Below are 15,767 nucleotides of genomic sequence, written 5' to 3' on the forward strand. Positions count from 1 at the left end.
TGGAACCAAAAAAGATCCGAAATAGCCAAAGCATTCCTAAGCAAAAAGTATAATGCTAAAGGCATCACACTACCCCACTTCAAACTATGCTATAAAGCCACAGTAATTATAAGAACTTGGTAGTGGTACAAAAACAGACACATAGACAAGTGGAACAGAATAGAAAACTCAGAAACAATGCCACAAACCTACAACTATCTGATCTCCAACAATGCCAATAGAAACAAGCAATGGAAAAAGGACCACCTATTTAATAAATGGTGCTGGGATAACTGGCTCGCCAGATGCAGAAGATTAAAGCTGGACCTCTACCTGTCACTATATGCAAAAATTAACTTGAAATGGATCAAAGGTTTAAAGATAGGACCTCAAAGAATAAAAATATTGGAAGACAATCTAGAAGACACTCTTCTCAACATGAGTCATGACAATGAGTTCTTGTCTAGGTCCCCAAAAGCAATTGCAACAAAAACAAAAATAGACAAGTGGGACACTCATAGGCTCAAAGAAAAAGCATGGGAGAAGATAATTTTCAAATTAAGTATCCAATAAAGGCTGAATATCCAGAATCTATAGGTAGCTTAAATAAATTGACAAGCAAAAAACAAATAACCTCATTAAAAATAGGCAAAGGACATTAACAAACACTTCCCAAAACATTTAAGCCACCAACAAACATGAAAAAATGTTCAGCATCATGATTCATGAGAGAAACACAAATGAAAACCACAATGATGTACTATCTCATACTAGTCAGAATGACTATTAATAGAGTCAGAAAACAACAGATGCTGGCAAGACTGTGGATAAAATGAAATACTTATACCCTTTTTCTGGGAATGCAAATTAGTTATTACCATTCAACCCAGCACTGGACATATGCCCAAAGGAATATAAATTATGCTACCATAAAGACACAAACACTCACAATTTATTTATTCAGTCATCTACTGAAGAACATCTTGATTGCTTCCAAGTGTGGGCAATTATGGAGGAGCCTCTATAAACATATATTATCAGGTTTTGGTGTGGACATAAGTTTTCAACTCCTTTTGGTAAATACCAAGGAGTGTTTTTACTGGATCATATGATGAATTTGTTTAGTTTTGTCAGCAGCTGCCAAACTGCCTTCCAAAGTGGCTGTACTTTTTTGCATTCCCACAAGCAATGAATGAGTATTCATGTCTCCTCATATTCTTCCCAGCATTTGGTGTTGTCAGTGTTCTGGATTTTTGCCATTCTAGTAGATGTATACAATATTTCATTGTTGCTTTTATTTGCATTTCTCTGATGACATATGATGTGGAACATTTTTCAAATGCTTATTTGTTGTCGGTATATTTTCTTTGGTGGAGTATCAGCTAAGGTATTTGGGCCTTTTAAGATCAAGTTTTTTTTTTATATTATTGAGTTTTAAGACTTCTTTGTGTATTTTGAATAATAACAGTCCTTTGTTATATGTGACTTTTACCAATATTTGCTTTCAATCTTTGGCTCGTATTTTTATTCTGTTGACAACGTATTTTGCAGACCTGAAATTTTAGTGTTAAGGAAGGGCAGATTAACAATTCTTTTTTATGAATCATGAATTTCATGTTTTATCTAGAAAGCCATCACTAAATCCAAGGTTATCTAGATTTTTTTGTGTTTTTTATAGGTATTTTTAGTTTTGCATTTAATATATTTAGGTCTGGAATCATTTTGGGTTAATTTTTGTGAGTGTAAATTTTGTCTAGATTTTATTTTATTTTACTTATCTATTTTTTTGAGACAAAACCTCACTCTCTCGCTGCAACCTCCACTTCCTAAGTTCAAGCGATTTTCGTGCCTCAGCCTCCTGAGTAGCTAGGATTAAGGTGCCCACAACCATGACTGACTAATTTTTGTATTTTTAGTAGAGATAGGGCTTCACCATGTTGGCCAGGCTGGTCTCGAACTCCTGACCTCAGTTGACCCACCAGCCTTGGCCTCCCGAAGTGCTGGGATTAGAGGCATGAGCCACCATGCCAGCCTTTTTTTTTTTTTTTTTTGAGATGGAGTCTCTTGCTTTGTTGCCCAGGCTGAAGTGCAGTGGCAGGATCTCAGCTCACTGTAACGTCTGCCTCCCAGGTTCAAGCAGTTCTCCGGCCTCAGTCTCCTGAGTAGCTGGTTCTACCCTCACATGCCATCAGCCCCACCAATTTTTTGTATTTTCAAAAACGGGGTTTCACCATGTTAGCCAGGATGGTCTCAATCTCCTGAACTCATGATCTGTCTGCCTCAGCCTCCCAAAGTGCTGAAATTGCAGGCGTGAGTCACGGCGCCCAACCTAGATACTATTTTTCTACATGTGAATACCCAGTTATAGCACAATTTGTTTAAAAAGCTTTCTTTTTGCTATTTTATGTTGTCTTTGTTCATCTGTCAAAGATCAGAATCTTTGTGGATGTATTTCTGGACTCTATGTTCTGTTGTGTTAATCTATATGCCTGCTACTTTTATGAATTACAAATTGTTTTCATGACTGTAACTTTAAAGTAAATCTTGAAGTTAGGTAGTATGAGTCCTTCAACTTCATTCTTTTCCTTAACGTTGTGTTGGCTATCCTGAACAGATGTTCAGTTTCATTTTTGTGTCCCCTTTAATTTGCAGAGAGTGGCTATGGACATCCAGTGGGTAGTAACCACACACACACACGCACACAAAGATACATTTTCTGGAAGAACACGTACATAAAAATTAATCAATTGCTAATTATTTATTAAATACTGTCTTAAATGGTGATGCTAATTGTAGATATCTATGAATTCCCGGAAAGGTTTATGCAATTAAAGTACAGGTGTTGAAATGTCACCAGAGGCAAAAACATAAACATGTAAGAGACAGGCACAAAAAGAAGCATGAATCCTTGAGGTCAGAGTTGGAGTCCATTCTCCAAGCAAGCACACTAGGAAGAGATGTAATATTTTCTTTTTCACAGCATCTCACTATTATTATCTGATTTGAGGTAGCAAATGGGGTTAAGTTTAATTGCTCCCTCATTGCCACCAGTGACTAAATCATGAGAAATGCCCAACGGTATCTGAAGAAATAATCCAGGGAGAATGCATGTGTTCAAGTCTTGATAGTGTACCCCCTTGGGAACTCCTTATATAAACACCAAATTTCAGTTCCTGAGGCCGAGATACTACACTCTTCTGGAAACCTGAGAGTGTTTCCAGGTTATTATTTTACAATAGGGCAGAAAATTCCACATGGTCGATATGGACAGCATGAGTGTTCAGAGGTACTACAGTTTCAGATTTTGTATTTAAATTTATGATTCATTTAAGTATGTTTTTGTATGAGGTGTTAGGTATGGGTCTGGGATCACTGGATTTGGTTTTGGTTTTGTTTTATTGTATGAACAGCCAATTGTTTCAGAATTATTTGATATTTGTTGAAAAGACCATTTTTCTCTATTTACTTGCCTTTACACAATTTTTCAAAAATCAGTTGACCATATATGTATGATTCTGTTCTCAGGTTCTCTGCTCTGTTCTATTGCTCTACGAGTTTCTTCATCTATGCCACATGGTCTTGATTTAACAAAGAATTATAGTAAGTTTTAAAATCTGGTATTATGAGCCCTCAAACTATGTTGCTTCTCAAAAGTGTTTGTCTATTACAATTATTTTTCTTTACATATACACTGTAGGTCATTTTCTTAACATCTAAAAAAATTCTGTTGGAATTCAGATTGAGATTGAATTTATGATACAGTTTAGGAAGAACTGGTTTCTTAACAATATTGGTCTTCCAATCCATGAACACAGTTCATTTCTCCATTTATATATGTCTTCTTTGATTGCTTTCATTAACGTTTTATTTTCAATATACTGATCTTGTGCATATTTTACTAGACTCAAAACTGTATCTTGGTGCTGTTATAAATGATACTATTTGTTTTACTTTTGATTTGCAATTTTTGGTTGTTAACATATGGAAATATATGTTTGTATATTGAGTTATCTACTGACTTTGCTAAATTCCCTTACTAGTTCTAGAAGCTTTTATTGTAGATTCTTTGGGATTTATTATGGAGATAAACATATTGCATGTAAATAGAAAAAGTTTCATTTTTTACTTTATATTCTCTCTAACTGGGAGTTAGAACTCCCAGTATGATGTTAAATGTTTCTATATTTCAGTTTTAAAAGTTTTCTCTGCTTCATTTTTTTATAGCTTATATTTGTTTGCTGAGAACATCTATTCTTCCATTTATTTTAAATTTGTTTATTTATAACTTATAGACTATAGTCATAATAGATGTTTTAATATTTTTGATATTTCTAATATCTGGGTAATCTCAGGGTTAGTATCTGTTGATCGTCTCTTCTGTTGAGAGTTGATTACATTTTGTTGATTTTTGTATATGCTAAATAATTTCAGATTTCATTCTGGACACTTTTCATGTTAGGCTATTTAGACTCTCGATCCTATTAAAATTATCTGGAAAATACTGATTTTTGCTTGCTTTTTTGTTTATCTTAACACATTGTCAATCCATAGCATCAGACAAGTAGTCCTCTTGCCTTCCATGGGCAATGTTTCCAATGTCAGTTCAATTTTCAAAGCCTTTAATATGCTGCATTGTGTTTGTCCTTCAAACGTACCACTCAGAAGTTAGTATGAGATTTTGCCATTCAGAGGTCAGTCTAAGACCTAGGCGGTGTTTAAAATTGTAGTTTAGTTTTCCAAGCCTTTGTGATACTTCCTTGGGTCTGCTCCACAAATGTACAGCTTAGGAGTGAGCTCTGGCTTTGTTTCTTTCCCCAGCTCTCTTATGTGAAAAAATATACACCAAACTCTCCTCTTGACCCCTTTACACAAACAGCACACACCTCTGCACATGCGTGCACGCGCACACGCACACACACACACACACACACACATGCTTCTCCATGTTGGCATCCTCTGTTCAGAAAGCAAATTTTATCTCTGAGTTTTCATTTCTCATGCTATTGCCTCATAGTTTCAAAATTGAGGCTACTCTTGCAACACAGCTAGAATTAAAAATAGAGAGAGAGACAATACAGGAATTCCCTCACATGCTTTGCCCAGAGAGGCCTCTATTATCAGTGAAAAACATGGGTCATCTATTGGCGTTTTCAGCATGCTGAGCAGCCCCCACACAGATCTGTAACTTTGGTCCGCCCCATTCAAAACTACAAGATTAGAGGAGAAATGTAGTAAAAACTCATATTTGTAGGGGTTTCTCCTCTAGGTTTTGTTTCCTCTTTCCCATCTGCCTCTGTCTGTTTGCTTTTCAGAGTTCTTATGCAAATAACTTTTGTGATTTTATACAGAGTTTTAAGTGTATTCTGTGATAAAGAGGCGTGGTGACCTTAATCCAACTTGGCCAAACCCAAAAGTTAAAGGTTACAGTCAAGAATTTTTACCATCCTTGTATATTTATGTAAATCTGCCCTTACATAAGAAGGCTGACTGTGGAATGTTAAAGCATGAAACCAGCACGTCCATCAAACTGCTTCTTTGTTTAGCGTCAGTGTTTTTACTTTGCAAATCTGTGTTCTTTTTTGAAGGTCAACACGCTGGCAAAGATGAGGAATCTCTCTGTGGTGACTGAATTCATCCTGCTCGGCATCCCACACACAGAGGATCTGGAGACTATGCTCTTGGTCCTGTTTTTGTCCTTTTACATCTTTACCCTTACGGGGAACCTGCTCATTCTGCTGGCTATTGTCTCCTCCACTCAGCTTCACACACCCATGTACTTCTTCCTGTGCAAGTTGTCTATATTTGACATATTTTTCCCTTCTGTGAGTTCCCCCAAGATGCTGTGCTATCTTTCAGGAAACAGCCGAGCCATCTCCTATGCAGGCTGTGCATCCCAGCTCTTCTACCATTTCCTGGGCTGCACTGAGTGTTTCCTGTACACGGTGATGACCTACGACCGCTTTGTTGCCATTTGTCACCCTCTACACTACACAATAATCATGAGCCCCAGAGCCTGCGTCATCCTAGCCATGGGGACCTCATTCTTCGGCTGCATTCAGGCCACCTTTCTAACCACTCTCACCTTTCAATTGCCTTACTGTGGCCCCAATAAGGTGGGCTATTATTTCTGTGATATCCCAGTCATGCTGAAGCTGGCTTGTGCAGATACGTCAGCCCTGGAGATGGTGGGGTTCATCAGTGTGGGCCTCATGCCCCTCAGCTGTTTCCTTCTCATCCTCACCTCCTATAGCTGCATCATTTGCTCCATCCTGCAGATAGGCTCTGCCAAGGGCAGACACCGTGCCTTCTCCACCTGCAGTGCCCACCTCACTGCCATCCTCCTCTCCTTTATGCCAGTGGTTCTCATCTACCTGCAGCCCACCCCCAATCCCTGGCTTAATGCAACTGTTCAAATCCTGAATAACTTGGTCACTCCTATGCTGAATCCTTTGATCTATAGTCTGAGAAATAAGGAAGTTGAATATTCTCTGAGAAAGGTTCTGCAGCCAATAGCTTTTCTTCCTGGGACTTGATAGAGAAGGATCCACAGCTTAACACTAATAACACCACAATACTTACCAAAGGCGTTTTCTTTTGTGCAATAAGGAGCACAGATATCACCACTGTCTTCTTTTTACAGGTTCAAAAGCAAACACTTGAAGGCATAAAATGAATGACTCAAGGTAAAGTAATACATTTTCTTGCCTGGGAAAAATCATTTCTTCCTGCTTGGCAAGATATTCTGGAACTTCTCTTCAATTGTCTCTTTTATTTTCCTGCTCTTACATCTTCTCCATCTCTCCTCTTTCTCCTTATTCTAGTACTTTTTCATCTTCACTGGCATGTTTATCTAATTAACCCCTTAAATGTCAGTGCTGATTAAATAAACCCGTCTTTGAAAATCTAGAAGTTGCTGAAAAATGAAAGAGGTTCAACTCCGTGGAGGTGGTATCCCACAACTTCTAAAGCATAAAGAAGTTGTATAAAATAAAAGAATTTCTGGATACAGTGTAAGGCAGGTCTCTTATGGATGAATCTGAGGCACTAGTGCACTCTGTCACCTATAAAGCCTGTTGGTCTTAGACCTATCAACAGGCCTTGGCCTGATGCTGAAGCAGTAGATGAAAGAGAATGTGGAAAGGGTAGATTAAAAAATGTCTCTGAGGGGTCACTGGTTCTGTTGTTTTTTAGTATTAGGAAATTTAAGTTTGGCTGTGTAATCCCTAGCACAGACATGGGACATTGCGAAGTCCAACCAAGCTGCTGTTTTATGATTTTGGATACTCTGTTTACACAAAGACTTTGACTTTAGTTTTCTCCCACTTAAATGTCTTTGTTCTTCTTCCTAGTGAGCTTAGCATAACAAATGTGCTATTACAATTCAGACCTCAATTTGATGGGAAGAAGAGCAGTGAGATTCCCTGAGAAGAGGGTGATGGGAAAGTAGGTGACTATGGGAAGAAAAGGGGGTGCTGGGAAGGGAAAGGCAGAGGCAAGTGTTCCTTCGTTTTGACTCTCTTCAGGATCTGAGGTCAGTCAAGGAATCTGCTAGATTGAATCAGACACATTTGTTTGGACCTCGTATGAGGGCGGTGAGCAGGTGCAGGGTTTTGAAGGGAGCACACTGCTCACTTTTCTTAAGTTCCGTGCCTTTTCTTCTCCCCACCTGCAGTGCTCTTTCAAGTCTTCAGCTGGACAAACTCATTCTAATCATTCGGCATCCAATTTAAATACCATTTTCCATGCAAAATCTTTATCTCAAACAGTCAGAGTCCCCACTTTTCTATGTTTTAAATCAGACTTGACAATGTCATCACTCCATTGTGTCAGAACATGTTTTGGCAAAGCATTTTCCAAAAGCAAAAGTCAGGTTGGTTCATGGAGGGTGAGGACAAAAAAGGGCCAGATGGGGACTGACAATGCAAAATTGACAGCTCATTTGTTTAGCAGATGTAGGTCTGAATCCCAGATTATTTTTTGTTGTGGTTGGTGAAGCAGATATTCAGTCTTCTCATATCTGTTAGTAAGCAGCTCGAGTACTGAGAGCATATTCTTTTTTTAATCTTTAAATCAGACCATATGAGTTTCATATGGAAATGTACAGAACCTAGAAGAGTCAAAACAACTTTGAAGAATAAAATTAAAATTAGAGTACTAACATAATCTGATTGACTTATGATACTTTTTCAAAAATAGAAATTAAATTTACTTGTTTCTTTATATAAATATATATTTTAAGTTCTGGGGTACATTCTTCTTCTAGGCTTTTGGATAAGAATTCAGTGATAGTCACAGTCCTTGTCTTTTAAAGAGCTTTTATCAAATGAGGAAACCTAATAGCAGTCATATTTTGTATTTGTTCAAAAAATATTTATGGAGCTGTCATTTAGGCAAAGTGCAAAACAGGTAGGCAGGGAAATAGGGCGCCAAATAGCAAAATGTAGAAGTGAACTAATGCACACATTCAATAGATACTGAGGATATCAAGGCCCTCTGTCTAATCCTTCCTTCTCCTAGTTACTTAAAGTTTGGCCAAAAAGAAAATGAGTTGTCGAGGTGAGGAAATCTTCATTAAGAGAACTTTAAGTCATCATTACTTACTAAGCACCATACTAAGCAGGGAGCTGAGCTAGTAGAAGAAGGAATTCATCTGTCTTGAGTTGTGAGCCTCATTTTCTTCCCTCACAACATGGAAATAGTAATAACTTTCTTTCATTGCTGTCGTAAAGATTGAATGATGCAAAAGCAAAATACTCATCTGGTTTAATGTAGGTACTCCGACATCTTGGTAATTACAATATCTTTTGTATTTTCAAGAATTTTTTTAGCTTATACCCTCACTTCATTCTCGTCTTTAATGCTCAAATGTTACAACCACAGAAAAAACTTCTACACTTATGCTATTCAAATATCTCCCTTTCATCACACTTTTCTTATTTATCTTGCTACATGTATATATTTTTAACTTTCATTTTAAGTTGAATTTTCTCTGCTTCATGTTTTACAGTTTATATTTGTCTCCTGAGAACTTCTATTCTTCCGTTTATTTAAATGCTCCTTATGGAGCATAGTCATAATAGATGTTTTAGCATTTTTCATAATTCTAATGTCTGGGTAATCTCAGGGTTGGTATTTGTTGATCATCTCTTCTGTTGAGAATTCGTTGCATTTTCTTGGTAAATAATTTCAGATTTCATTCTGGACACTTTTCATGTTAGGCTATTTAGACTCTAGATCCTGTTAAAATTATCTGGGGAATATTGATTGTTGTTTGCTTCTTTGTTTGTTTGAACACACTGTCAATCCGTAGCATCAGAGAAGTAGTTCCTCTTGCCTTCCATGGGCAATGTTTCCATTGTCGGTTCAATTTTCAAAGCCTTTAATATGCTGCATTGTGTTTGTCCTTCAAATGTACCACTCAGAAGTTAGTATGAGATTTCGCCATTAACAGGTCGGTCTAAGACCTCAGTAGTGTTTAAAATTGCAGTTTAGTTTTCCAAGCCTTTGTGATACTTCCTTGGGTCTGCTCCACATATGCATAGCTTAGGAGTGAGCTCTGACTTCGTTTCTTTCCCCAGCTCTCTTATCTAAAGAAATATACACTAACATCTCCCTCCCGACCCCTTTATGCACACACACATACACACTGACTCATCCATTTATTATTATAAACTGGGGTTAATAATGGAAATATAAGATTCATTTCACATTTAAAAGTCAATCAGTGTAATTCACCAATAAACAAGATAAAAAAGAAAAACCTATGTGCATTCTTTTTTTTCCCCCTCCTATCATGCTTATATTGCTGCTTTGTGATTTCTCAGTGTAGGCATCATCTTTTGGCTTTGCACCATGAAAGATGAGGATTTAGCTCTGCCATCAGCACCTACTCCACGTGCAACATACAAATACACCCTCCCCCTTTTCTCCTATCTAATATAGATGTAACTCAGTTTCAGCTAGAGCAGTATTTTTACAGCTGGTAATCTAGTACACTAGGTTTGTTACTTTTCTCACACATTATTTTGTTTGTTTTTTATTGCATTTTAGGTTTTGGGGTACATGTGCAGAACATGCAAGATAGTTGCACAGTGTGCATTCTTAATAAAAACTCAGAAAATTCAGAATAGTGGAGCACTTTCTCAATCTGTAAAAATGCATCTACTAAGATTGATTGCTAACATCCTGCTAAGTGGTAAAACACTGAATGTTTCCTCCATCCGTTTTTGATCTTTCATCTCTCATTTCTAAATTCATCCTTTTTGCAGGCTCTGTAACAGTGAAGCTGAGCATTATAAAATAGTTTTTCTTTGCCCTCAGATGACGTGTTATGTGTTGTCAATCAGGGTGCTGAAGGGACACCAAAGGAGAAAAACGTTTTGTCCTCCTGTTTAAGGCTTGTCTCTTGCCCAGATCCTATAGAGCATATTTTCTTTTGTCTCCAGTGTAGGGCCTCTCATGGTTTCTTTAGTGCTAGGCTTGTGTGGGCTGGAAATCTCTCCAGCAGTTGGCCACCACTCTTTTTTTTTTTCAGCACTAAACTGAGGCAGTGGTGGCATCGTGTTGCCAGAAGCCTTGGAAGAAAACTGCAACCCAACTGAAATCACTGTTCATCACACCCTCTCCCTATCAGAGCACTTGCATGTACCCTGGGGGTGGTCCCACAGGGCAATTAATGTAGCAAGCTAGGTGCACAGTTTTGATCTGATTCAGCCAACCTGCTGCCTCAGCCCAGGATGGACAGTTTCACCATTTAGATCACTAAACCTTGCTAATTGTACAGCATTAGGTAGACAGATTGAAGACCAGTCTCTTAGATTGTTGCGGGAAGCAGCAAAGGAGAAAGGACTTACTGAGTGCGTACGTAAACTGGTAATGAGTAACATATAAACAAGGAACAGCAAACTGCGGAAGGCCGCAGGAGGCGTCTGAGGAAGAAGGCCTCTGCATGCCTCATGTTGCAATGCATGGCGGCCTCGACTCCATTACCGTAAACATTGAGCTCAAGGATGTAAAACCCCTTCATAGCACTATGACGTGGCCAGACTTGTAGACTCCTTGTAAGGCCCGCGTTCCACCGTCGGCACATAGATGCAGACTAAAGATAACCTCATGTTCTTGTTTTGTGAAACTCCCAAACTGCCACTGTTAACAGTCTTTAAAATGATGCACCAGTTCCGGTTCACTGATTCGGTTCCAGCTCACTGATTCACTCCACCATCACCCTCTTCCCACCATCACTCCACCCCTTCCCTGTAGATCAAAGTGATTGTAATCAACAAATAGTGTGAGAGACCAGAACTCGGAGCCTTCACTGTCTCCTCCAGTAATAAGTGATGCCCCCTGGTCCCACTCTTTGCACTCTTAATCTTTTTCTCATTCCTTTGCCGCCCCCGAACTTGAGGTACCCACAGGTGATGTGGGGGCTGGTTCCCTACTAATCCAAATTAAATGTACACATGCCTTAGAAATTATGTTTCATATAGAAAATATAAATTATCAATTACTACACAAGTAATATACACTTAAGTATAAGTAATATAGATTATTATGAATATAAAACTTGTAAGCATAGAATAAAGACAAATGGTATACCCCTAAGAAATAATCATAATAATATATTCCTGTATGATTTTTACCAATATATGTGAAGGTGTATTCATTTACTTACATAACTGCTAGATGACATTTAATTTGGTATAATCTTTCTGAAATGCAATATATAGCAAAAGTTTGTAAAATATTCTTATTGACCCAGAAACTATTTTTCTAAGAACAAATTTTAAGAAAAAAGTATGAATAATAACGCAGCTATTAGAATGACATATTGTATCATCAAAAAGGAAAACTAAAAGCAACCTAAATGTTTAATAAAAAAGAATGGAATATCACTCAATAAATATTAGCTATTCCTACTAACAGGATGTCTTAGAGCTGAATATAATCATCAAGTTTATTTGATCAACTCACCATTTTTAATTGAGGCCCAGAAAGAGGACATTATATGCCTAAATAGTCATTCCATGATATTTAATTTTAAATATGTATCTAATGAACAGTTTATTTTATCCTCTATGTTATTTTATCTAGTATGTCAACAAACATAAATTAAAATACTATTTAAATTATAATTAAAATAAAATAAAGGGGAGGACCAACATAGCTGATTTTTTCCACTTTGTTCCATTTGCCTACTTAATAGATTGTACTTATTTGGCTTCATACTCAGCCTTTCTGCAGAGAAAGAATATGTCATGCAGACTGCATTATGCAAGTTCCAGTGACAAAGTCAATTCTCCTTTAAATTAATATATCGACCTTCTGGTTTGGATGTATCTCCCATGTAACCTGACTGAATTGGAAGACTGACAATACCTTCAAGTGTCCTGTATTTGGTGTAATTTTAAAACCAGCATTCTGTTTATGTGCATCAGCTTGTTGGCTTGGTTATTATGAAATCCATTTCCAAAAGAATGATTTCCTCTGGACAGACAAAATTAGATTTGCAAGTTTGCAGGGCTGAGAGCAGATTCTAGGCTAAAATTAATATACCAGGGTTGTGACTGTCATTCTGTGGGGCGTTTTGAACAGCCTGCCAGTCTTCTCCTGGGATGCACTTATCTATATTAAAGATTCCCTACAAAATTATATTGATAGAACTGTGGAAGACAGAGGCTTAGGCATTTTGTGCTGGAGCCAGATTTCCAATGCAAGCCCTTGAAGTCCTGGTTCTATGCCTTTTGATAACCAATAAACATATCCATGTAAGATAATTCTTAAATTTTTATACTAACGCAATTCAAATGGCAGATGAGTTAATATGCTAAAGGCATGAAATGAGGAAGAGAAGACAGGTTAAAATTGTGACAATTTTTAAGTATATTCTTTATATTCAACCTTCTAGTACATATACAATTTTAATGTAAAAATTTCTGGGTTTACACCATCACATTTATTTTTTATTTTTATTTTTTGAGATGATGAATGGCAGCAAAGCACAATGCTCCAGTCAACTTTATTTATTTATTTATTTATTATTATTATTATTATTTAATATATATTTTATTGTTTTAGGTTTTGGGGTAAGTATGAAGAGCATGCAAGATTGTTGCATAGGTACGTACATGGCAATGTGGTTTGCTGCCTTCCTCCCCATCACCTATATCTGACATTTCTCCCCACATTATCCCTCCCCAACTCCCCACCCCCACTGTCCCTCCCCTAGTTCCCCCCCACAGACCCCAGGGTGTGATGCTCCCCTCTCTGTGTCCATGTGTTTTCATTGTTCAACACCTGCCTATGAGGGAGAACATTTGATTTTCTGTTCTTGTGTTCATTTGCTGAGAATGATGGTTTCCAGGTTCATCCATGTCCCTACAAAGGACACAAACTCATCTTTTTATGGCTGCATAGTATTCCATGGCATATATGTGCAACGTTTCCCCTGTCCAGTCTATCATCGATGGGCATTTCAATTGGTTCTGAGTCTTTGCTACTGTAAACAGTACTGCAATGAATATTTGTGTGCATATGTCCTTATAATAGAACGATTTATAAGCCTTTGGATATATACCCAGTAATGGGATATCTGGGTCAAATGGAATTTTTATTTCTAGATCCTTGAGGAATCACCATACTGTCTTCCACAATGGTGGAACTAATTTACACTCCCACCAACAGTGTAAAATTGTTCCTATTTCTCCACATCCTCTCCAGCATCTGTTGTCTCCAGATTTTTTAATGATTGTCATTCTAATTGGCTTGAGAGAGTACCTCAATGTAGTTTTGATTTGCATTTCTCTACTAACCAGTGATGATGAGCATTTTTTCACATGTTTGTTTGCCTCATAAATGTCTTCTTTTGTAAAGTGTCTGTTCATATCCTTCACCCACTTTTGAATGGGCTTGTTTGTGTTTTCCTTGTAAATCTGTTTTAGTTCTTTGTAGATTCTGGATATTAACCCTTTGTCTGATGGGTAGTTTGCAAAAATTTTTTCCCAATCTGTTGGTTGCCAATTCAATCTAAGGACTGTTTCTTTTGCTGTGCAGAAGCTCTGGAGTTTGATTAGGTCCCATTTGTCTATTTTGGCTTTTGTTGCCATTGCTTTTGGTGTTTCAAAGTCATGAAGTCCTTGCCTATGCCTATGTCCTGAATGGTTTTGCCTAGATTTTCTTCTAGGGTTTTTAGAGAGCCAAATCAAGAACGAACTGCCATTCACAATTGCTACAAAGAGAATAAAATACCTAGGAATACAACTAACAAAGAATGTAAAGGACCTCTTTAAGGAGAACTACAAACCACTGCTCAATGAAATAAGAGAGGACACAAACAGATGGAGAAACATTCCATGCTCATGGTTAGGAAGAATCAATATCATGAAAATGGCCATACTGCCCAAAATAATTTACAGATTCAATGCTATCCCCATCAAGCTACCGATGACCTTCACAGAACTGGAAAAAAAAAACACCTTAAACTTCATATGGAACCAAAAGAAAGCCCACATAGCCAAGTCAATTCTAAGCAAAAAGAACAAAGCTGGAGGCATCCCACTACCTGCCTTCAAACTATACTACAAGGCAACAGTAATCAAAACAGCATGGTACTGGCACCAAAACAGATATATAGACCAGTGGAACAGAACAGAGGCCTCAGAGGCAATGCCACACATCTACAAACATCTGATCTTTGAGAAAACTGACAAAAACAAGCAATGGGAAAAGGATTCCCTGTTTAATAAACAGTGTTGGGAAAACTGGCTAGCCATGTGCAGAAAGCAGAAACTGGACCCCTTCCTGACACCTTACACTAAAATTAACTCCAGATGGATTAAAGACTTAAACATAAAACCTAACACCATAATGACAGCCACTTTTTGATTGTGAAGTGATAAGCCTGAAGTCTAAGACTAGCAGACTGAAGACAGTAGCATGAAAAGCCCTGATTATTGATGAGAATTCTTAGTTGCTGAACCAATCTTAAGATACTCTCCCTCCAGATTTATTGTTACATGAGGAAAAAATAGTTCCTAATTAAAATAGGTTTTCCTTTGAACATTCTATAACTTGTTGCTAGAAACTTTCTAACTGATATCATCAACTGGAGGCTACATTCTTGAGATACTGAACAAAAAATTACTTTATTCTAAGAAATGAACACCTTGGAGGAGATGATTTTCTTTTCAATAAATATTAAAGAGTAAAACTAATTTAGTATGAGTAGAAGAGCTGGGATAATAAAATATTAGATATTAAATACCTAATATTTTAGATATTAATTTTAAATCTAATCTTTGGTTGTTCTTTTTAGTGTTCCTTGCTTATTATCCCATTGGGGTCATTTTAAAACTTTTATTTTAGGTTCTGGGCTGCATATGAAGATTTGTTATACAGATAAACTCATGTCATGGGGTTTGTTATACATATTATTTCATCACCCACCTGCTAAGCCTAGTATACAATAGTTATTTTTTCTGCTCCTCTCCCTACATGCAAATTAAACAACATGCTCCTGAGTAACTTTTGGGTAAATAATGAAATTAAGGCAGAAACCACTGTGGTCTTAAAATGTAAACATTTTCCAACCTCTTCTATCTTTTTAATTGTGAGAGGACTAAGAGTTTTTTTAAAATGCTAAAAATCCTAAAAACACTTAAACCAATTAGAACAGTCCTTTCATGGCTTCTTATCAACATCAGATTTGAGCATCACAAATCTGAAAATTCAAACTTTTAAACACTTCAAAATCTAAAACTATTTTTTTTCTTTTTTAAATTAAAATTTTTTTC

At 37.1% G+C, this 15,767-nt stretch overlaps 1 protein-coding gene across 1 annotated transcript; it reads left to right on the forward strand.

Annotated features, from left to right (window-relative positions):
• The first annotated feature begins 5,582 nt into the window (after window positions 1–5,582).
• LOC100398392 (olfactory receptor 10D1B-like) lies at window positions 5,583–6,512 on the forward strand. Its single transcript, XM_002754610.4, has one exon. The coding sequence runs from the start codon at window positions 5,583–5,585 to the stop codon at window positions 6,510–6,512; it is 930 nt and encodes a 309-aa protein (XP_002754656.4).
• The last annotated feature ends 9,255 nt before the right edge of the window (window positions 6,513–15,767 follow it).

This window comes from Callithrix jacchus, chromosome 10 (assembly GCF_049354715.1).
Source record: "Callithrix jacchus isolate 240 chromosome 10, calJac240_pri, whole genome shotgun sequence".
NCBI classification, from domain to species: domain Eukaryota; kingdom Metazoa; phylum Chordata; class Mammalia; order Primates; family Cebidae; genus Callithrix; species Callithrix jacchus.